The following is a 25,021-nucleotide window of genomic DNA, read 5'->3' on the forward strand; positions in this document are numbered from 1 at the left end:
CAATGTTTTGATCTTCTGATGTCCTGGATCCAAAAAAAACAATTATAGTTCATTCTACACCTCAACAACAGCGGTGCGATGTGTCAGAACTGCACAGTTATCATTGCTGCTACTGGAGATGAGCCAAATGTTGCAGAATTTTGATGAGTCTTGTAGGTTTTGAATTCTTGCAATGTCTTCAGTTTTTTTTTAATTATCTGTGTTGAAAGTTATCCCTTTATTGTTTTTATTTCTACACTTTAAAATTCAGCAATCTGATAACTACTCAATAGAAAGACTCACCAGGGGAAGGCAGCAGCAGCCAACTTCCTGGCACTGGGGGTGCTCCTGCTGCCCAGGAGGGGGGGGAAAAGAGTGGGAGAGCAATAGTGGTAGGGGATTCTATAGTAAGGGGAACAGATAGGCGTTTCTGTGGCCGCAAACGTGACTCCAGGATGGTTTGTTGCCTCCCTGGTGCCAGGGTCAAGGATGTCACTGAGCGGCTGCAGGGCATTCTGGAGGGGGAGGGTGAACAGCCAGTGGTCGTGGTCCACATTGGTACCAACGACATAGGTAAAAAGAGGGATGAGGTCCTGCATCAAGAATTTAGGGAGCTAGGTAACAGATTAAAGGGCAGGACCTCAAAGGGTGTAATCTCTGGATTACTCCCAGTGCCACGTGCTAGTAAGTATAGGAATGGGAGGATAGAGCAGATGAATGCGTGGCTAAAGAGTTGGTGTAGGGGGGAGGGTTTTACTTTCCTGGATCACTGGGCCTGCTTCTGGGAAAGGTGGGACTTGTACAAGTCGGACGGGTTGCACCTGAACCAGAGCGGGACAAATATCCTTGCGGGGAGGTTTGCTAGCACTGTCGGGGGGGGTTTAAACTAACTTGGCAGGGGGATGGGATACAGAGGGAAGCTGAAATAGGGGGGGATGTGCTGCCAATTATGGAGGAAAAAACAAGTCAGCTTGGTAGACAGGGCAAATATATAAGGGCAAGGCTGGATGGCATCTATTTTAATGCAAGGAGTCTTGCAAATAAGGTGGATGAACTGAAGGTGTTGATAAACACATGGGAGTATGATATTGTTGCTATCACGGAGACATGGTTGAGGGAGGGGCAAGACTGGCAGCTCAATATTCCGGGGTACAGAATCTTCAGGCGAGACAGAGGGGGAGGTATAAGAGGAGGGGGTGTCGCAATATTAATTAAGGAGTCAATTACTGCAGTAAGGAGGGATGATATATTAGCAGGGTCCTCTAATGAGGCCATATGGGTGGAGCTTAAAAACAAAAAGGGGGCAAGCACTTTGCTGGGAGTGTACTATAGGCCTCCAAACAGTCAGGGGGAAATAGAGGAACAGATATGTAGGCAAATCTCAGAGAAATGTGCAAATAATAGGGTAATAATAATGGGGGATTTCAACTTCCCCAATATTAACTGGGATAGTCAAAGTGTGAAAGGCTCAGAGGGTGTAGAATTCTTAAAGTGCATCCAGGAGAGCTTTTTGAGCCAGCATGTAGAAAGTCCTACAAGAGAGGGGGCGGTACTGGACCTAATTCTAGGGAATGTGGCCGGCCAAGTGGAAAAAGTGCTAGTAGGTGAGCACTTTGGTGATAGTGACCATAATATGGTAAGATTTAAGGTGGTCATGGAAAAGGACAGGGATGGGCCGGTAATAAAGGTTCTAAATTGGGGGAAGGCCGATTTTAATAGGATAAGGCAGGATCTGGCCAAAATGGACTGGGATCAGCTACTTGTAGGAAAATCCGCATCGGAGCAATGGGAGGCTTTCAGAAGGGAGATTGAGATCATACAAGGGCAACATGTTCCCATAAATGTCAAGAGTGGTTCCAAAAACCACAGGGAACCGTGGATGTCAGGGGATATACGGGAATGGATTAGGAAAAAAAGGAGGGCTTTTGGTAGATACAAAAGGCTAAAGACAGAGGAAGCCCTAGAGGAGTACAAAAAGTGCAGGGGGATACTTAAAAAAGAAATTAGGAGATCAAGGAGGGGCCATGAAATAACACTGGCGAGCAAAATAAAGGAAAATCCGAAGATGTTTTATAAGTATATTAAGGGTAAAAGGATAACTAGGGAAAAAATAGGGCCCATTAGGGACAAAAGTGGCAATCTGTGTGTGGAGCCGGAAGATGTAGGAGGGGTTCTAAATGAATTTTTTGCATCTGTTTTCACTATGGAGAAGGACGATGTAGACATAGAAATAGGGCGGGGGGACTGTGATATGCTCGAACATATTAACATCGAGAGGGAGGAGGTATTGGCGGTTTTAGCTGGCCTAAAAATGGATAAATCCCCAGGCCCGGATGAAATGTACCCCAGGCTGCTGTGTGAGGCAAAGGAGGAGATTGCGGGGGCTCTAACACATATATTCAGGACCTCTCTGGCCACAGGGGATGTGCCAGAGGACTGGAGAACCGCTAATGTAGTACCATTATTCAAGAAGGGTAGTAGGGAAAAACCGGGGAACTACAGGCCAGTGAGCCTAACATCAGTGGTTGGAAAATTACTGGAAAAAATCCTGAGGGACAAAATTTGTCTCCACTTGGAGAGGCAAGGATTAATCAGGGATAGTCAACATGGCTTTGTCAAGGGAAGATCATGTCTGACTAATTTGATTGAATTTTTTGAGGGGGTGACTAGGTGTGTGGATGAGGGTAATGCAGTGGATGTGGTATACATGGATTTCAGTAAGGCCTTCGATAAAGTCCCGCACAGGAGACTGGTCAAGAAGGTAAGAGCCCATGGAATCCAGGGTGCCTTGGCACATTGGATACAAAACTGGCTTAGTGGCAGAAGGCAGAGGGTGATGGTCGAAGGTTGTTTTTGTGACTGGAAACCTGTGGCCAGTGGGGTACCACAGGGATCGGTGCTGGGTCCCTTGCTGTTTGTGGTCTACATTAATGACTTGGATATGAATGTAAAGGGTATGATCAGTAAATTCGCGGATGATACTAAAATTGGTAGGGTGGTAAATAGCGAGGAGGGTAGCCTCAGTCTGCAGAACGATATAGATGGGTTGGTCAGATGGGCGGAACAGTGGCAAATGGAATTTAACCCGGAAAAGTGCGAGGTGATGCACTTTGGGGGGTCTAACAAGGCAAGGGAATACACAATGAAGGGAAAGACCCTAGGCAAGACGGAGGGTCAGAGGGATCTGGGTGTGCAGGTACACAGATCCCTGAAGGCGGCGGAACAGGTGGATAAGGTGGTAAAAAAGGCATATGGGATACTTGCCTTCATTAGCCGAGGCATAGAATATAAGAGCAAGGAGGTTATGATGGAGCTGTATAAAACACTGGTTAGGCCACAGCTGGAATACTGTGTGCAGTTCTGGTCGCCACACTACAGGAAAGATGTGATCGCGTTAGAGAGGGTGCAGAGGAGGTTCACCAGGATGTTACCAGGGCTGGAGCGCTTCAGCTATGAAGAGAGACTGGGCAGATTGGGTTTGTTTTCCTTGGAGCAGAGGAGGCTGAGGGGGGACATGATTGAGGTGTACAAAATTGTGAGGGGCATAGATAGGATGGATGCTGAGGAGCTTTTCCCCTTAGTAGAGGGGTCAATAACTAGGGGGCATAGATTCAAGGTAAAGGGCGGGAGGTTTAGAGGGGATTTGAGAAAGAACTTTTTCACCCAGAGGGTGGTTGGAGTCTGGAACTCACTGCCTGAAAGGGTTGTGGAGGCAGAAACCCTCACAACATTTAAGAAGCATTTGGATGAGCATTTGAAATGCCATAGCATACAAGGCTACGGGCCAAATGCTGGAATATGGGATTAGATTAGACAGGGCTTGATGGCCGGCATGGACACGATGGGCCGAAGGGCCTCTATCCGTGCTGTATTACTCTATGACTCTATGACTCTAAAGTTCCTTGTCAGTGTGACCTCAAAGACTTTGAAACGGCCTTCCAGAAACTGAGAGAAATAATTGAGAAAGGAAAGTCCAGCCCCAAGGTAACTACCAGGGAAAAAGCCACACACACTCCCCCCACCACTTACAGCTCACCTGGGGTAATTCAACCTGGCCAGGAAGTGAGTGAGCCCTCCAGCTCCGACCAGACACACACCCTGGGGCCCCACAACCCCATGGTACATTTGACCAGCCCCAGCGGAAATATCAGAGAGAAAGCCACACACTCTCCCCCTATCACCTCCAGCTCACCAAGAGAAAAGCAGCCTAGCCAGAAAGTGAGTGAGCCCTCCAGCTCCGACCAGACACACACCCTGAGACCACACAGCCCGGTACAACTAAAGGAGAAATTTAACCAGCTGGAGACACAGCTGGTTAAACTTACAGAGGAGGTCCTTAAAATGAAAACCGACCAAGAAAACATCATTTCAGCAATAAAACAGGAACAAAAACAAGAGAGGGAGAGAGACACAGGAGGGATCTGAACTTACTTGAGACGCAGGTGAAAGAGCTGCAGAAAGACAAAGAGAGACACAGGGGAGAGAGAGTGGCATTAGCCCAGCAGCCAGAGGCTAGAGATAAGACAGTACAGAGCCCGACTGGGCAGCTGCACTCTCACACTGAACAACAGCAGCAGACCCACAATACAGGGGAGCCACACAGACCGACCAGCACACTGAAACCCAGTCTGCCCCCACCACTTTGGAACCACAGCCGAGCCGCTCACAAGAGGAACGCACACACCAGACACGACCACCCCAGTCCAACACACAACCTGGGAGTCCAGATGAAAGCCACAAACCAGTAAACACCAACAAGGCTGGCATCGTAATACTCATAGACTCAAATGGGAAATACCTATGGGAGAAAAGGCTCTTCCCTAGACGTAAAGTAGAAAAGCTCTGGTGCCCAACAACAGACAGAGCCCTAGAATGGCTGACCAAAACCCAATTAGGCTCCCCCCCAACACATAATAATACACACCGGCACAAATGACCTAAGGCCCCAGCAGAAAAGGGTAGCAACATCGCTCGGATCAGTGATTGAGAAGGCAAGCGACACCTTCCCAAACACTAGAAATACTGTTTCCACACTATTGCCGAGAAGAGACTTCAACAACAAAATAATCCACGAGATAAATGCAAGCATAGCAAGAGACTGTGAATTAAAACATAACGTGCACCTGGCCCAACACCCCACCCTCGATGTGGAATGTCTTTACGACCAAGTCCATATCCACAGGAATCGAATGTCGGTCTTTGCGAAGGACCTGAAGGACATCGCTTTTAACCGGGTCCACACCCAGATCCCAAAAGGACACCCCCCCCGATCACCAAAGACCCGCTCGACATCTACGAGGACGACACGCCTGTGCCACAGCCTACGCGGGACTCGACGCCGGAAGCTCCACTACCCCTGCCGTCGCCACGCCGATCACAGCGGCAGACAAGACCTCCGGAGAGACTCCAATACACTAACTTTTAATACACTTCACCCCGCCGGACTCCATTTTAAACAAGGGGTGAATGTGGTAAACCACTGTTTGTATTCCACTGTGTACATGCCTGGACATGCCTTGGCTGACTCCTCCCACAAGTCCTAGTATAAAGGTGACTGCTCCCCAGCCCCTTTGTATTCTGGACCGGTCAACCACTCGAGGCAGACCTTCATTCTTTTGTTAATAAAAGCCTTTAGTTACTCTCTTAACTCTCAGTCTTTTATGAGTAATTGATAGCGCATCAAGGTTATTGGGAGACTTCCTAGGAAGATCCACCTATTGCTCACCTCTTGGCTTCAGCACCGTAGACTATATGATTACGGATCTGGACCCATCCTCTTTCAGAACATTCACAGTCAAACCACAAACAACACTGTCAGATCACAGTCAAATTACTGCATATCTTGAAAGGACAGAAACACAACCCAGTAAGCTGTACAACATTAAAAAATCTTACAGATGGGCCAAAGACAGCACGGAAAAATACCAGAAAGCAATTAGCAATCAAACAACTCAAGCTCTCTTGGACACCTTTCTGGAAAATACATACACACACAATAAAGAAGGCGTGAATAACCTAAATAATATTTTTGATAGTTTGGCACCAATGTCAAACTTGAAAGTTCGCAAGAACAAACCCAAAACAAAAAACTACGAAAAATGGTTTGACTTCGATTGCCAGAACATGAGGAAAAAACTCAGAAAAATATCAAACCAAAAACACAGACAACCAGAAAACGAGGAATTACGCCTTACTTATTGTCGGGCACTAACACAATACAAAAACACACTCAGAACCAAGAAAGAGCAGTATATTAAGAATACACTCATCTCCATTGAGGAATCCATTGATTCCAATTGTTTCTGGGACAACTGGAATACATTACACAAAAAACAACACGACGAATTGGCCATTCAAAACGGAGACACATGGGAAAACCATTTTGAAAAATTATACCAGAAAAACACACTAAGCCCAGAGCAATACCAAATATGCGAAAAACTGGCAAAGCTCGACTTTGCCATAAAAGATAACCAAAACCCGATAGACCCCATAATATCTGAAAAAGAGCTAATTGAAAAACTCAAGGATCTGCGACCAGGAAAAGCTTGCGGTGCAGACGGCATCCTAAGTGAGATGATTAAACACACGGACGATAAAATGAAATTGGCTATACTGAAACTCTTCAACTTGGTTCTGAGTGTCGGTTACTTCCCTGATATCTGGAACAAAGGACTCATAACGCCCATATACAAAAGTGGGGACAAAGTTGACCCAAATAACTATCGAGGCATCTGTGTAAACAGTAACCTGGGGAAGGTTTTCTGTAGTATCATAAACAAAAGACTTATGAACTTCCTTGAGGAGCACAATGTCTTGAGTAAAAGCCAAATTGGATTCCTACCAAACTATAGAACATCAGATCATATCTTCACCCTACAGACCCTAATTGACAAACATGTTCATCAAAACAAAAGCAAAATTTTTGCCTGCTTTATAGATTTCCAGAAGGCTTTCGATTCCATCTGGCACGACGGTCTATTCTTGAAACTTATTGAAAGTGGTGTAGGGGGAAAAACATATGATGTAATTAAATCAATGTATACAAACAATAAATGTGCAGTTAAAATTGGAGACAAACAAACAAAATACTTCCCACAGGGGCGTGGTGTGACGCAGGGCTCGCCCATCTCACCGACACTCTTTAATATTTACATAAATGAATTGGCAAAACTACTTGAACAATCTACAGCACCCGGCCTCACCCTATATGAATCCAAGGTTAAATTCCTCCTCTGTGCAGATGACCTGGTTCTGCTGTCACCAACTAAGGAGGGTCTACAGCAGAACCTGGATCTGCTGGAGTCATTCTGTCAGACCTGGGCCCTGACAATAAACCACCAAAAAACCAAAGTCCTTGTGTTCCAGCAAAGATCCAGACATCAGGGACCCAGAATAAATTTCACACTAGGAACAACTAAAATTGAACAAACCACTAACTACACATACTTGGGCTTAAAAATCAGCTCTATGGGAAATTTTCATCTGGCAGTGAATGAACTGAAAGAGAAAGCTAGAAGGGCTTTCTATGCCATTAAAAGATCAATCCAAATAGAAATCCCAATTAGCATTTGGCTCAAAATTTTTTAATCAGTAATTGAACCAATTGCACTCTATGGAAGTGAGGTGTGGGGACCGCTAACACAACAAGAATTTGCAAAATGGGACAAACACCCAATTGAGATCCTACATGCAGAATTCTGTAAAAGTATCCTCCGGACTCAAAGGAAAACCGTAAACAATGCATGCAGGGCAGAACTAGGCCAATATCCATTAATAATTACTATCCAAAAAAGAGCCACCAAATTTTGGAAACACCTAAAAATGAGCAACCCCCACTGCTATCATTACGAAGCCCTGAAATGCCAAGAGAGGACCATAAAGAAAAATACCCTCAGTCAACTAGTCCTGGGACTCAGTGAAGCAACCACTAACACTACTAACAATAACCAGCCCCAGGACAGTGACATCGTAGCACAGAGAATTCGACCCAACACAATTGTCACTAAGCAAAAGGAAAAATACCTGTCATACTTTCTACAACAAAAACCCAAAACAAACTCAATTGCTACTTGGCCCTAAACAGACAATACAACATGGCTGAATACCTGACCATGGTAAAGGATAGCAAACTGAGAAAAACCTTGGCAAGGTACAGACTTAGTGAACATAGCCTGGCCATCGAAAAAGGCAGACACAGACAGACCCGACTGCCAAGAGAGGACAGGATATGCTCTCACTGCAGTCAGGGAGTGGTGGAGACAGAGATGCACTTCCTCACAGCTTGTGGAAAATATCAGGGCATCAGGGAGAATTTCTACCAAAAATTCACACAAATATGCCCTGAATTCAGAAATTTGAATGACGACCAAAAACTCCCATACCTACTAGGGGAACAGAGAAACTGTAACCTTAGCGGCACACTATGTTACAGCTTGCCATAAACAGAGGGACAACCAGTAAACCTAAGAAAAGAGTATATACAAATTATACGAATGTATATTTATACACTCGGGGATATATCTGTTTATACAATGTATGAATAGATCTGCGTTTATGTGTTCAACCATAAATGTTTTTCGATGCTTTGGCAACATAAGATGTACCTTATCATGCCAATAAAGCGATTTGAATTGAATTGAATTGAATTGACTGCCTTGACAGAAAACTTGCTTTTTGAGTTTTAGGAAGTATTTCTTGATCTGTGTCCAATCTGAAGTTGGTCTGTAAACTGCCGAAATACAGGAGAAAACATGTTTGAATACTGGACAACTTGCCTGGGCTGTACTTAGAGTAGGATAACAGACCTACTCCTTGTCCATTCCCCAGTACAGTACATGACACTGTCCACTATTACTTACAATCAACAACAGCTACTACTTGTTTCCTGTTTTTATTTTTCACTTTTACAGGAAATACACATCTCCATGTCGATAAATGATGATTTCAGAACCAAAGCGAAGTTTACTATATAAAAATAATCTGTACCTGTATTTTTCTCTAATTCTTCTATGTAATTAGCTTTAGAAATATGCAAGTAACAGTGTGGAAATTTAGAAATACGCAAGTAACAGCAAGTACACAATGTGGAAGTTGTGAATTATAGCCAGTACTCCAGTGGTTAACAATAAGTAGGAGGAACCAGAACATCTGTGTTCACAGCGCAGCCAATATCTGCACTTCATGCTGCAAAAATGTTCCTTTGAAAATGTTGTGAGACATCAGTGGGCAATTGTTGCTGTACCCGCAGATGTTGTTTACAGAACACTATTGTCTGCTGATACCAGTGCTGCTTTCAAAACATACACTGACTTCTTCAGCCTCTTGTACTTGCTATTTTGGTCCAAAGGTATAATCAGAAGTTCCATAAAGGAAATACTTATTCTCTTAGTGTCAGCTATTACTGTCTACCCCACTTAAAACAAATGTATATCTAGTGCATTCAGTATTCCAAACAACAGCTTTGTTTTTAATGGTGGTTTGTTCTATTAGGTGTTTAGGAACAAGTTTGTAGATTTTAAATCTGTATTCCCATTTTCATCATTGCAGCTGCTAATCTTAATTTGTTCATTCACCCGCTGACCTATCAGTAAACTATAAGACCTTTAAACCATCCCATTGAAAATACCAACTAATCTTCTTTGGCATTGCCTATGGGTAGCCTGCGGTTTGTAGCACATTTGTTGTTTAGCTGCTAAGATGGAAGTCTGCTAACATGCCCAGAAAAAGTTACAGGAAATGACTGGCATTCTTTCCTTTTATTATAATTTTAATAATTTGAAGTGTGATGGACATGTGCAGACATACGACTAATATGTTAAAATTTTGCTTACAACATGCACTTCCTGTACATATTCACCTTATTTTCTGTGTCACAATTTTTTAGTTACACCCAATATTTCCATCACAACTATATATGTCAACAATAGCCATAACGTCCCTTTTCAAATCATTTTTTTTCAATGTATTTTACAACCTGTTTAAAATCCTAAATTCTCATTCACTAACTATCCATGGGACCAACTCATTCCTTAATCTTCCTACCAGCACCAACTGTAATAACCCCTCCCCCTTTATCTATATATGACAGTGTATTCAATATAATGGATACTGTGCTCCACTCCCAGCTCTGCCTCACTGTTATTGAGGCCTACCCCAATTGAATTTGTCCCAGCCAAATATACCTCAGGTCTACACTGTCCCACCAACACAAAAAAATCTAGCTGTAAACATTAGCCCCACTCCTACTTGAATTTAATCCTGCCCCACTCTTACTGCACTTGCTGGCTGTAGTTATGAGAGTTCAGTGGATCAGCTGCTATGTAGTATACATTATTTTTGCTTCTAAAGTTACCTCAGGAAAAAGTTGAAAAGTTTATGCTTTACCTTGTTTTTGGTGGTTTAAATAAAAATAAATTCTGATTACTTTCACTGCACCTAAAAAATTGAGGTTATTGTCTACAATAATTTTCCTTCGATACACATAAAAAATCAAAAATGAACAGGCAGCAGCAGCTACCAATAAAAAAAAGTGACCAATCAAATCACTTTTTTTTAGAAAATCCTTTTGTCCAACATCTTGGGTTCTTTTAATCTTCACCCCATAATGAAGGCATAAAACATAACATTTGAACAAAATTATGATACAACCTATACAATAGCATGTTCTGTGTTAAACATCCCTCTAGCAACATTTTGCATTGGAGGTGTATACCTATAGGAGAAGCCTCAGTCTCAAGTTCCTAGAGCTTAACAAGATGAAGCTCATCAGCTTGGAGACTATAATTCCAGCTTGTGCTTCTCTCTCCAACTTGCAGATTTTTTTTTTTAATGATTGACAGCAAGATTGGTCATCGGCAGTGTCAGAACTTGCTGTTTGTAAGCAAAATTGCAAACCTTTCCAAAATTACCGAGAACAAAAGTGCTGCATTTAAAATGTTTTGTCAAAAGGGTCTGCTGAAATATGCTAAGTACCGTTGCAGTGATAATTGTGAGAGGAGAGGCTCTCCTATTAAAAAGCCACACCCTAAACAGAGCAACAGTAAAGATAAAAAGCTGCTCTCCCAAATTACTTGCAGAGATTTTTTTATTTATGTAAGTTTGGTATGTCAATGAAGATTTATTGTTTCATCCCCAAATAGAAGACTCTTGGTGGTAGATTTTCCACTGGCCGTCTGGCTGTTGCGAATCGGCCGCCCATTATGGAAACCACCCATTTTTGTTTCCATTGAGTTTGATGAAAATCGGGGCTCTCTATACCAGGCAGCTGCAATGCCAGTCTTACGCCCCAGCGGAAAGCTGAAAATCTACTCCTTAGAAACTCTGCTGCAGAATCTTTGAAACTAGCCACAGCATCATTTTACGTCTCTGTTGATCCATATAAGTGAAGACATTTTAAAAATTAGATTTGCTTTTTCCTTGCAGTTTTAACGGCAGTGACCCAATCTGGAGTATGGTTGCAGAAATATTAGTAGCTTTCTAATAGCTTGCCCAAGTGGTCATTCTTCTTGTGTGAGCCGAGGTAGTGAGTGCCAGTAGGTTGTTCGATCATGGAGGGAATCACAGCTGAGTCCAATTCTCTCCTCAAAGGATAACAATTAGAAATGGGAACCCCAGCTAATTTTTTCCTCCTCCCTAGCACAAAGGCACTTAGGCTAATTGTAGCTTCCCACGCCACTCAGACAGAGATCACCTAACACTACACAGGCCAGGTATCGAACCTGGAACCTCCCTGTCCAAACTGCAGGACATTGCATTCAATGACTGAGCCATCAGGGCAGATTTGCATTTAATAGCTTTTTTGATGCCGTATAATTTTTTTAGACTGTGTTAAAGAAAGAAAGAACTTGCATTTATATAGCGCCTTTCCTGAACTCTGGGCATCCCAAAGCACTTTACAGCCAATTAAAAAGTATTGAAGTGTAGTAGCAGTTTAACACACAACAAATAATTGTGCATGCAAATGACATCCTTTGTGACTGTGACAAAGGTAAACTATCCCTCCTCGTCCTTCTCGACTTGTCTACAGCCTTTGACATGGTTGACCACTCCATCTTTCTCCAATTCCTCTCCACCATCGTCCAGCTGGGTGAGACTGCACTCGCCTGGTTCCATTCTTATCTATCTAATTGTAGCCAGCGAATCACCTGCAGCGGCTTCCCTTCCCACTCCCACATCGTTATCTCTGGTGTCCCCCAAGGATCTATCCTTGGCCCCCTCCTATTTCTCATCTACATGTTGCCCCTTGGCGACATCATCATCCGAATACACAGTGTCAGTTTCCACATGTACACTGATGACACCCAGCTCTACCTCACCGCCTCTTCTCTCGACCCCTCCACGGTCTCTAAATTGTCAGACTGCTTGTCCGACATACAGTTCTGGATGAGCAAAAATGTTCTCCAATTAAATATTGTAAGACCGAAGCCATTGTTTTCGGTCCCCGCCTCAAACTCCTTTTCCTAGCCACTGACTCCATCTCTCTCCCTAACATCTGTCTGAGGCTGAACCACACTGTTCGCAACCTTGGTGTCATATTTTACCCTGAAATGAGCTTGTGACCACATAGCCGCAGCATAACAAAGACCGCCTGCTTCTACCTCCGTAACATCGCACGTCTCCGCCCTTGCCTCAGCTCATCCACTGCTGAAACCCTCATCCATCCCTTTGTTACCTCTAGACTTGACTATTCCAACACACTCCTGGCTGGCCTCCCACATTCCACCCTACGTAAACTTGAGGTCATCCAAAACTCGGCTGCCCATGTCCTAGCTCGCGCCAGGTCCCGTTCACCCATCACCCCTGTGCTCGCTGACCTACATTGGCTCCCAGTTAAGCAGCGCCTCGATTTCAAAATTCTCATTCTTATTTTCAAATCCCTCCATGGCCTCGCCCCTTCCTATCTCTGTAATCTCCTCCAGCCCCACAACCCCCCGAGATATCTGCGCTCCTCTAATTCTGCCCTCTTGAGCATCCCTGATTATAATCGCTCAACCTTTGGTGGCGTGCCGTCTATTGCCGAGGCCCTAAGCTCTGGAATTCCCTGCCTAAACCTCTCCACCTCGCTACCTCGCTTTCCTCCTTTAAGACGCTCCTTAAAACCCACCTCTTTGATTTAGCTTTTGGTCACCTGCCCTAAGTTATCCTTATGTGGCTCGGTGTCAAATATTTTGTCTTAAAATACTCCTGTGCAGCGCCTTGGGACGTTTTACGACGTTAAAGGCGATATATAAATACAAGTTGTTGTTGTTGCTCCAGAAGTATTAACGTATTGTGCAGATTTTTCTCTTATTGCATTGGGTGTAAAGGATCACTTGGCCACAGCACATAGAGGGAAATTGGGAGGGGTGAATTGCACACCCATTATGGAGACCACCTGATTTTCCAATCATTAATTTATTTTAATTTAAATAGATGAAAAATCAAGAGGGCTCCATTACATGTGCAGTCTTCCTCTCCTGATTTTCCTCCATGAGCGATGCCCAGGCAATCCTTTATGCCCAAGTGCAACGAGAGGAAAACCTGCCCCATCAACTGTAAAAGTAGAACTATATGGAGTGAAATTGATCTTGGCCAGTAGCACAAAATAGGCAATGGTAAGGCAACTGTCCATTTTACACCCTGCCTTACTTTCTTGTCTATTAACTTCACGGGGTGTAAAACATGCTGCCGAGTTGCTATGGCCTGTTTTGCACTACCACCCAAGATCAATTTCAAATATAATTCTTTGTAAATAATCACTGAATAAGTGTTTTAAACAATAATCAGGAATAAATGTAAATTAAAACCCTACATATAAGAGAGGAAGTGTAACCAGTACAGCTGTGACAAATGTACATAATTTCCACTCGTGCAATAAGATAAATATTTTAAGTTTCCTTTCTCATAGCTGAAAGAGCTCTGAGAATTCTCTTAAAACACATTAAATGCTGATGTCACTTGAAGAGCACTCAACATAATTCCATTATATGGTAAGCATGGCTGTAAGAAGGCCCTTCTCCATGAGAGAATACTGTTCCTAGACTTAATGATCTTTAAATGTCGCTTTACTCTGCTATAGATACCAGTTAAGATGTGATGGTTCCACCTTAAGAATGCATGTAATTAGATTTCCTAAATACTACAATCCTACTACTTAATAAAATATATGTTGTCTGCTGCCTTGCCAAGACTCGTTGATGGCTATTCAAGAACATTTCCTTCTTGTGCAATCATATTCTCACACTCTTGTTATGCCTAAAGACATCGGCCTAGAAATTCAGTTGGTAGCGCCAGCCGTTAGCGCCTTAGGAGGAGTAGATGTCGGGCGCTAGGCGGGTAGCGCCCGGGCGCAGCGCGAACTGCGCCTCGCCCCAACTTCACTAGAGATTTAGCGGCGGCGCAAAGTCTTTGCGCGCGCTCAGCTGCACGCGCAGATCATGACGTCATTTCCTCGTGCAACGCCCTTTGTGCGCCCCCAACCGGAACTTCAGTGGCAACGCCCCATTGTGCGCCTGGCGCCCCTAGCGACTGTTAGAGTGGAACAGTGCTCAGCCGATGCGGGGCGCGGGGGGCGCAAATTAAAGGGCACTCCTCCTGCAATATAAAAGGCTGCCATTTCGCAGCACACCTTCTTGCAAAACGGATCTTTGGAGAGAGACCAAGGTAGATAGCTTTCTGCTTTGGCTCAACACTCGGACAGGTACTTCTGGCTTCAGGCCACAGCTTTCCACTAGTCTTTGCCTTCATTGACATCTCATTGTTTGCCAGCATATTATAGGGGCTGCAATGGGTGTCAACGCTGGCTTTCTCAATTACATCCAAAGGGCTCACAGACGCCGTGAGAGAGTGGCAGCCCTGGCTAGACGGAGAGGGGGCAACAGGCGTCGGCAAAGGAGGCCTTACCAACCCAGGGTATACCGCCAGCAGTTCTCCTATCTCAACATGTCTGAGGAGCAGTGTGTTTGGAGGCTGCGATTCAGAAGGGACGTGGTCACAGAGATCTGCCAGCTGCTTGGCGGTGATCTGCAGCCACAGCTGAGGAGCAGGACGTCTCTGTCGGTGGCAGTGAAGGTGACGGTGGCTCTCAACTTCTATGCCACCGGCTCCTTCCAATCCGCTACTGGGGACATTGCCAACATCTCCCAGTTCGCCGTGCATTGCTGCATCCGCCAGGTGACCAATGCCCTTTTCAAAAGGAGACATCAGTTCATCTCCTTCTCCATGGCCCTTGACAAGCAGCAACAGCGTGCAATGGGCTTTGCAGCATTCGCGGGCTTCCCCATGGTGCAGGGCGCCATTGACTGCACGCATGTGGCTTTGCGGGCACCTCTGGAGAATGCCGAGGATTACCGCAACCGGAAGGGCTACCATTCGCTGAACGTCCAGCTGGTGTGTGACCACAAGCAGCTCATCCTAGCTGTCAATGCCCGCTTTCCAGGCAGCAGCCACGATGCCTTCATCCTGCGACAGACTTCTGTGGCAGACATGTTTCAGGCACAGCCTCACCCACGAGGATGGCTTATCGGGGACAAAGGCTATCCTTTGTGTACCTGGCTGATCACCCCGCTCCATGCGCCCAGCACCCCTGCTGAAGAGGGATACAACGAGAGCCATCAAGCGACCAGGAACATCATCGAACAAACAATCGGCGTCCTGAAGCAACGGTTCCGCTGTCTGGATCGTTCCGGTGGAGCCCTCCAGTATTCGCCGGAGCGAGTCTCCCATTTCGTGGTCGTTTGCTGCATGCTGCACAACCTGGCTATCCGCAGGACTCAGCCACTGCCACCACAGATTGGAGGACCACCTGAGGAGGAGGAGCAGGAGGAGGAGGAGGAGGACCAGCACAGGAGGGAGGCAGAAAGTGCAAGGGCCGCCCGTCGCCGGCTTATTGAACGTCGGTTCTAGGCCCCCTCTCAGGGACTGGCTTGTGCCAATGTCAGCAGATGAATGTAGCCGCTCCACAAGCCCTCAGCCGAGCAGGGCAACCAGGACTTAACCAAAAAACCATGCACACTGCAATTTAACAACAATAATTTATTGAAAACCTCTGCCCTTCCCACATTACATGCTCATGTGGAGAAGCTCCCTCCAAAAACACAAAACTACCAGTCTCGGCCTTACAAAAAGAAAGAAAGACACCAGTCTCGGCCTTACACAAAGAAAGAAAGACACCAGTCTCGGCCTTACACAAAAACAACTGCGCCAGTGTCGGCCTTACGACAAGCACCAGGCATTTGTGCATACCTCTACTTTTTGCCCTGCGAGAGCGATGCCTTGCGCATCCTTGCCTGGCCCCTGCCCACCCTGCTCCTCCTCAATGGGAGCCCAGTGGCTGCAGCAAGGCTGGGGGAAGGCTGCTGAGGGGCAGATGCCCTTGGGGGTCGGCCTGCACCAGCTCTGGCCTTGGAGTGTCCGGCTGCTGACTGCTCCAACTCTGGCTGGGCGGCAGCAGTCTGTCCAGTAGCTCGTGGCAGCTGCAATGGCGGAGTGGCAGTGTCGGCTGCAAGAATGGTGGCAACCTGGCAGATCGCAGGTGCTCGCTGGTCGCCTGACACATTGGCACTCGCACGGGCCAGCACTGCAGCATGCGCAGCAAACAGCTGAAGGACAGACTGCTGGGCTGCTGCTGCGCGGCGAGTGCCCTGGCGATGCCTGGCTGATCCAGCGAGGGTGGCAGCAGTTAGTGCCCGTGTGGCCCTGGTCTGTGTCCGCATGACACCAGCCAGTGAATGGACGGCACGACTGAGCACTTGGCTAGAAGCCGACTGTGCTGCTGCGAAGTCCTGCAGACTCCTGGCCTGTGCTGCTGCGATGTCCTGCAGACTCCTGGCCTGTGCTGCATTGAATTGTTCCAGACTCCTGGCCTGTGCTGCCCTGAATTCCTGCACACTCCTTGCCAGTGACTCTATGGAGTCAGGCATCCTTGCCACTGCAGCCATGAGCTCAGTGTGCCTGCGCTCAGCCTGGATGGCCATTTCCTCTAGGAGGCGCACCTCCTCTGCGCTGACCGCCGCAGGACTGGAGGCCGCACTCACCCTCTGGGGAGAAGTCCGCCGAGCTTCCCCACCCCTCCCGCGTTGCTGCAGGCCGCTGGGCCCCGGAGCTTCACTCTCCTCCGACCCTACCCCCCGACTCCCCTCCAGGGAAGACGTGTCCCCTACATCGCCATGGGCTGGCGCGGCTGAGGGTGGCACTGATGGGCCGGCTTCCTCTTCCTCCTCCTTGTCTTCCAAAGGGCTGACAGTGGCAGCTTGACGGCCCGCCTCCTCACCTGGCGATTCACCATCTGAAAGCAGGAAGGCACAAGAGTAGCTTTAGAGTGAGGACAGGGCGGCAGCGAGGGAGGCATGAGTGGTGCCATTCACCGCATTGGTCGGACAGTGGCAAAGGATGCTGATCTGATGCGCAAGTGGAACGAGAGAGGTCCAAAAGGTGATGCCCTTACCATTGGTGCCCAGAACAGGGTCGGCATCTCCACTGGCGATGGGGCCAATCAGCCGGCCTCCCATAATGCGCTCCACACGCTGGTCGAGGTCGGAGAGCTCTTTGAGGTCAGGACGGCCTCCCCCGGTCTCAGTTCGGTTGCGCCGGTTGTGCGCAACCTTGGCCTGCAAGAGAAAGGACGGCCTCTAAGTACAGTGTGAAGTCCTGATCTTGTCTGCACTGCCTCCCATGGTCGAATAGCTTGTACAGCGTGAAGCCCTGATCTTGTCTGCAATGCCTCCCATGGTCGAATAGCTTGTACAGTGTGAAGCCCTGATCTTGTCTGCAATGCCTCCCATGGTTGAATAGCTTGGACAGTGTGAAGCCCTGATCTTGTCTGCAATGCCTCCCATGGTCGAATAGCTTGTACAGTGTGTAGCCCTGATCTTGTCTGCAATGCCTCCCATGGTTGAATAGCTTGGACAGTGTGTAAAGTGCTGAATGTGCAATTGATTTTCATGCCAGTCCCATAGCTGCTGGATGAGGGCTGGCCATTAGGGCTTTCAGGTCCCTTTGCCCATAATGTGAGGTGCACATGCAAGGATGAGGAGGACACTGGAAAGGGTACTCACCCTGACAACCCGAGTGAGGTCGTTGAACTTCTTCCGGCATTGCACAGGAGTCCTGGCAACCACGCTGTTTTAAGACACCCTGTTGGACACCTCCCTCCAGGCTTTCCGGTAGGCGCTGGGCAGCGGCCTCTTGCCATCTTCTGGGAACAAAACATGGCGCCTGCGCTCCACTCCGCCAACCAGCACCCTCAGGTCACCGTCGCTGAAGCGCTGCGCTCTCTCCCTGGCCTTCTCCATAGTCCTGGGCGTTGTACAGGTGAAGCTGAAGTGGTCAGGCCTAGGTTGAGGGCTGCAGTGTGCAGGGCGTGGCAGGCAAACAAATCCACCCTCCCCCTTTAAGAGATGACCGGCGCCAGAGTGTCTGCCGTCAATCAAGAACTCGCCGCACCTGCGCTGCGCCCGGCCTCGGGGCTATCGCTCAGCACCGCCGGCTTAGCGCCTAAAGATAGTCGTGCATCGCCTGTTTTAGCGCAGCAGCAACCTCTTGGGGCGATGCGACTGAATATCGGCGAAGGGGGCGCGACTTTGCGCCGGGCGCAAACTTTAGCGGCCGCCCGACTTTACCGCCCCAAAAGTGGCTGTACTGAATTTCTAGGCCATCATCTTTGGAAATGTTTCAAGTCATTCATTTGGATTATGTATAAAGCCATGAATTTTAATAAGAAAATCTTGTCCAAGTTGATAATGATGAACAGCTGGAGAGTTGTATTTTCACTCTCACTTTCTGTGTTTCAACCTTGAGGTGCCTATAACCTTAAATAAAAGGTTGGAATTTTAATGAATTTAGTTGCAGACTTTCTCCAAAAAGACTTAAAGCACAACTGTGTTATTCTGCAAATGTGCAGGAATTAATAAAGGCAATTTCCTTTTCTCTTTCCTAGTCCATTTTATTTGAGAGTGGGAGAAAAGAGGTTTTGGTATTTATTTTGTGTGGATTAAATTGCAGTTTCTCCTGCTGTCTGATGAGCAGGACATTCTATACGGCAGTCTAGCAGGAGTACCAATTTCCTTCTTGTTCATTTATATGTTTTTTTGTTACTTATTTCTTTATGGAGTGGTCTGTGTACTAGGATCTTCAACAATAATGCAGTTGTGTAATTTGTAATCAAATTAATTCAGAATAAAAATACAAAGAGCCTTTCTTTTTTTGTATTCCACTTTCTGTAATATATTTCATTGATATGCTGCTTAAGTATATTCAGTGAAAATGTTTGATTTAACCCATGTATTTGCTCTGGTATTTCTTTGGTTTTGTGGGTTTTTATGACATATATGTCTAATAATGAGCAATAAGGAAAGTTTTGATTAGTCACAAGGTTCCTAAGTAAACAGCTGTATCATAGTTATTTTGTGTCTAAATAAAGATTTCAAATAACATTTTGTAAAAAAAAAATTGACATAAATTATAAAAGTATATTATTACTTCAATTGTATGCTTCTGTACCAGGAGTCAAATTTAATTTACACCTTTAAATGTGCTTTTTGATGCAAACATTAACACAGCTTAGGCAAAAATCTTGAAGTTTTGAAATTTAATATGATCCATGATTTAAAAAATGCAGAAAATATGGTTTGAAAATTGTTAATTTAAAATGCATGGTCACTAGAGAGTGAAAATTAAATTTCAATTAGATCGGTAACCCTGACTGGGTAATGAATCTGGAAAGGTTATGGACAGAGTGGGAAGCCATTTGTGGGTGGACAATTCACACCTCTTCAGTTTCATCTTCAACTTTTTTGTGCTGCTTTTTTCATCAATCTTAGGCTCCAGTCAATGGAACTGAAATCTGACTCCCACTTTACGCATGTATCTCGATAGGACTTGCACCTGTGCCCACGTAGAGAGCAGGTCAAAGTTCAGGGCTTCAGCCACCACTTGTGTTCTATGCAGCCAACCTGAAATCCTATTCTTTCACAATTTTTCACAGCAGTTAACAGTGGATAAAAGATATAAAAGGTTAATTATCCAAAGAGGGCATTGTGTCTCTGATTTTCTCTTGCTGGGACAAGGCCCTAGTGCTCTCTTTTATTTAAAAACATTACTCTGCTTTTCATGAGCGAGATGCAGCTCTCCATATTGTAGTCCTAGGAATCTAACAAATTAATGGGAATCTGGTTTCATTTGATTAGTGAAAAACTGAGAAGTTGTAGACCTTAATGTGGACTTGTGCTGAATTTTGAACTACTGTACTTGCCTAATGAAATATTAAAAAGCACTTAGTGCTGCCAAGCAATATCTTTAGCTGCTCCCTGGAGAGACTTGTGAAACTAGGGGTGGGATGCTTGCTTGTTTTTTTTTGCATCTGTCCCAAGGAGCTCTGGGCGACTTGACAGGAGTCTTGTTTTTCAAACCTCTACGTTTTCACTAATGGCTGATAATCACTTTAGGTCCTTTTTGAAGAAGTGTTTTAGCACTTTACTGGAGGAACCAATTAGAATGCCTCTGAGTCATTACATGCTCCTGAATTACCTTGGTGCCTTGGAGACGCATAAAAGAAAATTGAGTTTTGTCAATACGAGATAGTGGGAGCTAAAATTTGAAGCAGCCGTCATTGTTGTGAATATCCTTGACATTACTGCCAAAATTGTGTTTGGAGATGTTGAGAAAATCACTCTCCATTTAAACAAAATTACACCTGAATTTCTGTGACTGTACAGAAGTCTGAGTGGACTGTGACAGTGCAGGAGTCTGAATGGAGCCACAAAGAGATCTGCCTTTGCCCTAATTTTATTCTTTGACTAAATTATGAAAAATAAACAATTTCTAAAGAGCTTACTGTGTGATATTTATCTTTTTATAACAAAAGTGGCTGCTTTTTGTGTCCCAGTGGAAAAGTAAGAGGCAGATATTCAGGTTTTGTCTTTTATTCTGAATTATTGAATCTCCAACCAAAAAGCTGAGAGGGTTTTAATTTTCCTCCTAAATTCTTCTCTCTCCTTTAGTCTTTGCGATGGACTCCTCATGCCTCACCGGGAAAGCAACTTACTTTCAGGTTTTCGCCAGTGTTACGATGTGCAGAATAACGACGACTCCTGATTTTTCTTCCCTGCTTGTAGTGAATCACCTCATATCTACTCAACACCTTCATCCTCCCCACCCTGCAGCGGCATGGCTGGGATTGGCAATTCCATATCCCACGGCTCTGTGTTGCAGCACGGTGCACTCAACTGCAAACATATCGGTCCTGAAATTGCGGTGTCTGCGATGGCATATTCTCAGAGTACGTCATCGTATTCCCTTTGAAAGGCCCAGCAACTTATGGATTTCCGCTTGCGCGTGCGCGAAATCCAGAATTTGCAATCTGTCAAGGTACGCCTTGACCAATCACTCGAACCACCTGGAAACTGAGTATTGCTGGCGCAGAGTTGGGCTATTTTTCCAACAACTGCCCACTTAACTCTTACGGCTGGCAAAAGCAGGCTAGGGCCTGCTTGCATCAGCGTAAGGGTATATATATAAAGCTTAACTAAAACATTTAAAAATCCAAAATTATGCATATGCACTTAGTTTATGCAAATATTGGCCCGGATTAGGATGTTTAAAATTATTTATCAAAAAATTACATTTTTATTGAGGCTGGTGCAATGAAGGAACATATAAATAAAATTACAATTCTGTATATTGTATAATTATTAGAATTCTGCACATTGCATAATTATTTGGGGATTCTATTGCATATTATTAGGGGATTCCCTTTGTAAATGATTGCAATGGAATTCTCCTTTGTCATTGGCGCACCGGGCCCACGTGATCCCAGGTACGCTTCTGAACCGCCTGCGTCCCTGGGATCTGTGGGCCTTTACGCTTCCATCCACCTCGAGGCCTGAGACCACAACTCTTCGCAGCCTGGGCACCAGCAGATAATTTTGTAAATGTTTTGCAGGTCGGAGGAGTACTCCGGAGGTATGCCTCCGACCGCAATTTCTAGGCCATTGTGTTTATGGTACAGATCCACTTCAAGTTGAAATAGTTATGTAATGGCTTTGTCTCCTGATGCTGTAGAATCCCACTCATTTATATTTAGGACAGCTCCTGCAGCTGCAAGCATCTGTATATGAAAACCACACAGCTGGCTTATACAGCTCTTCGGGTGGTTCCTGGCACCTCCAGAGCTGGCAGTAGTACCATCTCATTTACCTTGCGCTTCTGCAACAGAGGGCTGCTGCCACCTGTGGCTGGATTTCAAGATAAATGCTGCATGTATACAGTTTTCAAGGGACTCTCATTTCCTGTCTATTCCACAGTCTTTTCTCAATAGCCCAGTAGATGAATATATCTTTTCTTTAAAAAAAAACTCAGTGAATGCTGCCAAGAAGGATTTATTTCATTTTCTATGTAAATGTCGCTGTACGATGGCAGCAGTGATGGCCTGCAATCCATGTGGAACATAGTTTTACTTCAGTCATAGATTTTAGAATCTCCATTGTCTTAGACTTCAGCCCCAGAGTTTCCAACCAACCAACGGCAGATTGTTCCTTGATAAACTTGAAGTGGACAACCATATCTACTGCTGACACAAAAAGTGTTAATGAAATCAATAGATGCAAAATTGCATGGACTGCGTGCATCATTTTCCAATATGTGCTGGTACCGGGCAAGATTCAGAAAACGCAGGCTTTAGTCACCATTATTGCCCTTCTGATGTATGGATTTTTTGTAGCATTGTTGTTAGAATCAGTTATACAGCTGAAATCCTAGTCCACTATAAATTATTTATCTTTTGAATCCCTATGAAATGTCATGTGAACATTGTACTTTAAACGAAAAGGATTGAATTATGTACTAACTATACTCATCTCCCAATATACTTAACAAATAATCCTATCATGTGTATGACATTTTACTCTGGAGAGTGAAATGAGTTTTATTTTCCAGTTCCACTAGAGATATGCTGTGACAAAGGCTCAGGTTTCTGCTTTAAAAAAATGAAGGTCACCATTTTGGATCATTGTATAATGCGCTATTTTCCACATGGCTACACGTTTCTGATCCTTTTGGGGTATTGTAATATCAGAACCATTGGTTTCAATTTCCTATTGATCAAAATGTTCCTCAATTTATTTTATTTTTTTGTTAAAGAGTCATTTGTCTAACATGGAAACCAAAACCGTCTGGATTATTTGTTTCACTGTGCGTCATTATTGAAACAGATTATTTCCCCTGTTCTGCTAAAAAGTCCAAATACATTTCATAAAATATATGCTGTGACAAACAAATGGATAAAACTTTCGGCCCTATGGAACGACTCTCTGGATTCCTGTGTTCACCCAATTCATCCTCGCCTAAACAAGAATAAGGGGTTAATTGAGAATATTTCGGCAGTTGGTTGAAATGGTGTTTTTGACTATGTAGTTCGCACTTGTGATTTTTTTAAAATATATGTGCTGATATCGGGGTCTGTGTTGTTTGTTAAAGTTTGCTTAGATGTTAGTCCGATGCTTTTTATTTAAAATATTTTTTGCATTTTAATACTAAAGTAAATCAACTGCAAATAACTAAATCCTGCAAGTATGATGATTTTTTGTGGGAGGGTTTCTAGAAAACTTTATTGAACTTTTATTGTAAACATGTTTTCTACCCGCAGTCCTACCACTCAGGTCCTTGATGAGGATGAACCGCGCTGCCTTGAAGAGATTGATTACAGTGCTGAGAGCAGTGATGAGCAGGACGTCGATCTAAATGAAACAGCAGACTTTGACGCCCGATACTTTGACCCAAGTACACAAGAGGAGCAACTCTCTGATTCTGATGTCCCAAAGAGAGACTTCTTTCTTTAAGTTATAAATCACCAAAGAGGCTGGAGAGGGAAAAAAAGTACAAAATCCTATAACCAATAAAAGAAAACAAATCAGGGTTAAAATAGTCTGCTCTGAGTAAGAGCTAGCTCACTCACTCAGGCATATTGGCTAAATTAATAATAAATATACTGCTGGTAACACTGGAAAATTCAACTGTGTGTTATTTAATGTTGACTTTAAGTGCACTCGTGTAAGTGAGGAGATATTCCTCTGTTGTTTTTATTTCCTCTGGATGCAGTTGCATGGCTAAAGATTTGTTCCCATTGGTTTTGTATGCGATTTTTTTTTTAAAAAATTTCTTCACTTCCCTTGACTGTGTTTGTCTGTATGCACAGGTTGTTTTTAAGGTATGCACCAGTGATGCATTGAGTGCTCTAATATGTTGTGGAGAAGTTGGTAATGGCTTGTCTGGTGAGACTTCAAATGATGTACTTATTTATTTCTCTCAAAAAAATGTTTTTTTTAGTTGTATCAAACATGATTCCAGGATTGCTCGACAGGAAATCCACTGCTTCAGCTACAACGTTCAAATATTGAGAATGATATTGTTATTGTTACATAGAATTGATCTGTCTTGAACTATATCCATCCTGCTGCTGAAAGAATATAAGTTGCACCTTGTTGTGAATTATATAAAAAGGTAAAAGCTAGCTCTTACTGTATTTAAATAATATATAGTCAACATTACTATACAACGTTGACATACAGCCTTGATATGTACAGTGAATTGTTAGTAGCTTCTCATGGATAATGAAATGATGTAATTTTGATTTTCAGACTATGAATTAAAGGATTTGTATTGTGGTAGTGAATATGCATACGCCTGTCAGTATTATTTCTGTTTTTGTGCACAAATGCCAATAACAATTAAAAACAACAACAAGTAGCGCATTTAACGTAGCAAAATGTTCCAAGACGCTTAACGAGAGCGATATCAATAGAAACATTAATACAAAAGCAAAATACTGTAGGTGCTGGAAAGCTGAAATAAAAACAGAAACTGCTGGAAATTCTCAGCAGGTCAGGCAGCATCCATGGAGAGAGAAATAGAGTTAATATTTCAGGTCGACGACCTTTTGTCAGAGCAGGAAAAAGTTAGAGATATAAGAGGTTTTAAACAAGTGCAGAGGCAGGGAAAGGGGGGAGGGGAGGAAATAACTAAAGGGAAGGTCTGTGATAGGGTGGAAGGCGGGAGAGATTAAATGACA

General features: G+C 44.5%; 1 protein-coding gene across 6 annotated transcripts in view; it reads left to right on the forward strand.

The window, feature by feature from the left end:
• agtpbp1 (ATP/GTP binding carboxypeptidase 1) overlaps nt 1-24,629 on the forward strand; it is a 410,793-nt gene extending 386,164 nt beyond the window's left edge. For 3 of the 6 annotated variants that reach the window (XM_085985173.1, XM_085985184.1, XM_085985177.1), the window contains exon 26: nt 5,162-5,626. In XM_085985173.1, coding sequence (XP_085841299.1) covers nt 5,162-5,522 — 361 coding nt within the window. In that variant the 3' untranslated portion in view covers nt 5,523-5,626. Of the gene's footprint in view, nt 1-5,161; nt 5,627-23,599 lie in introns of those variants that run through there. The other 3 variants (XM_085985187.1, XM_085985199.1, XR_015078056.1) reach the window with 2 other exon arrangements.
• Nucleotides 24,630-25,021: the final 392 nt, after the last annotated feature.

This window comes from Somniosus microcephalus, chromosome 1 (assembly GCF_052327205.1).
Source record: "Somniosus microcephalus isolate GS21.2 chromosome 1, FLI_Smic_1.0, whole genome shotgun sequence".
Classification (NCBI taxonomy): Eukaryota; Metazoa; Chordata; class Chondrichthyes; order Squaliformes; family Somniosidae; genus Somniosus; species Somniosus microcephalus.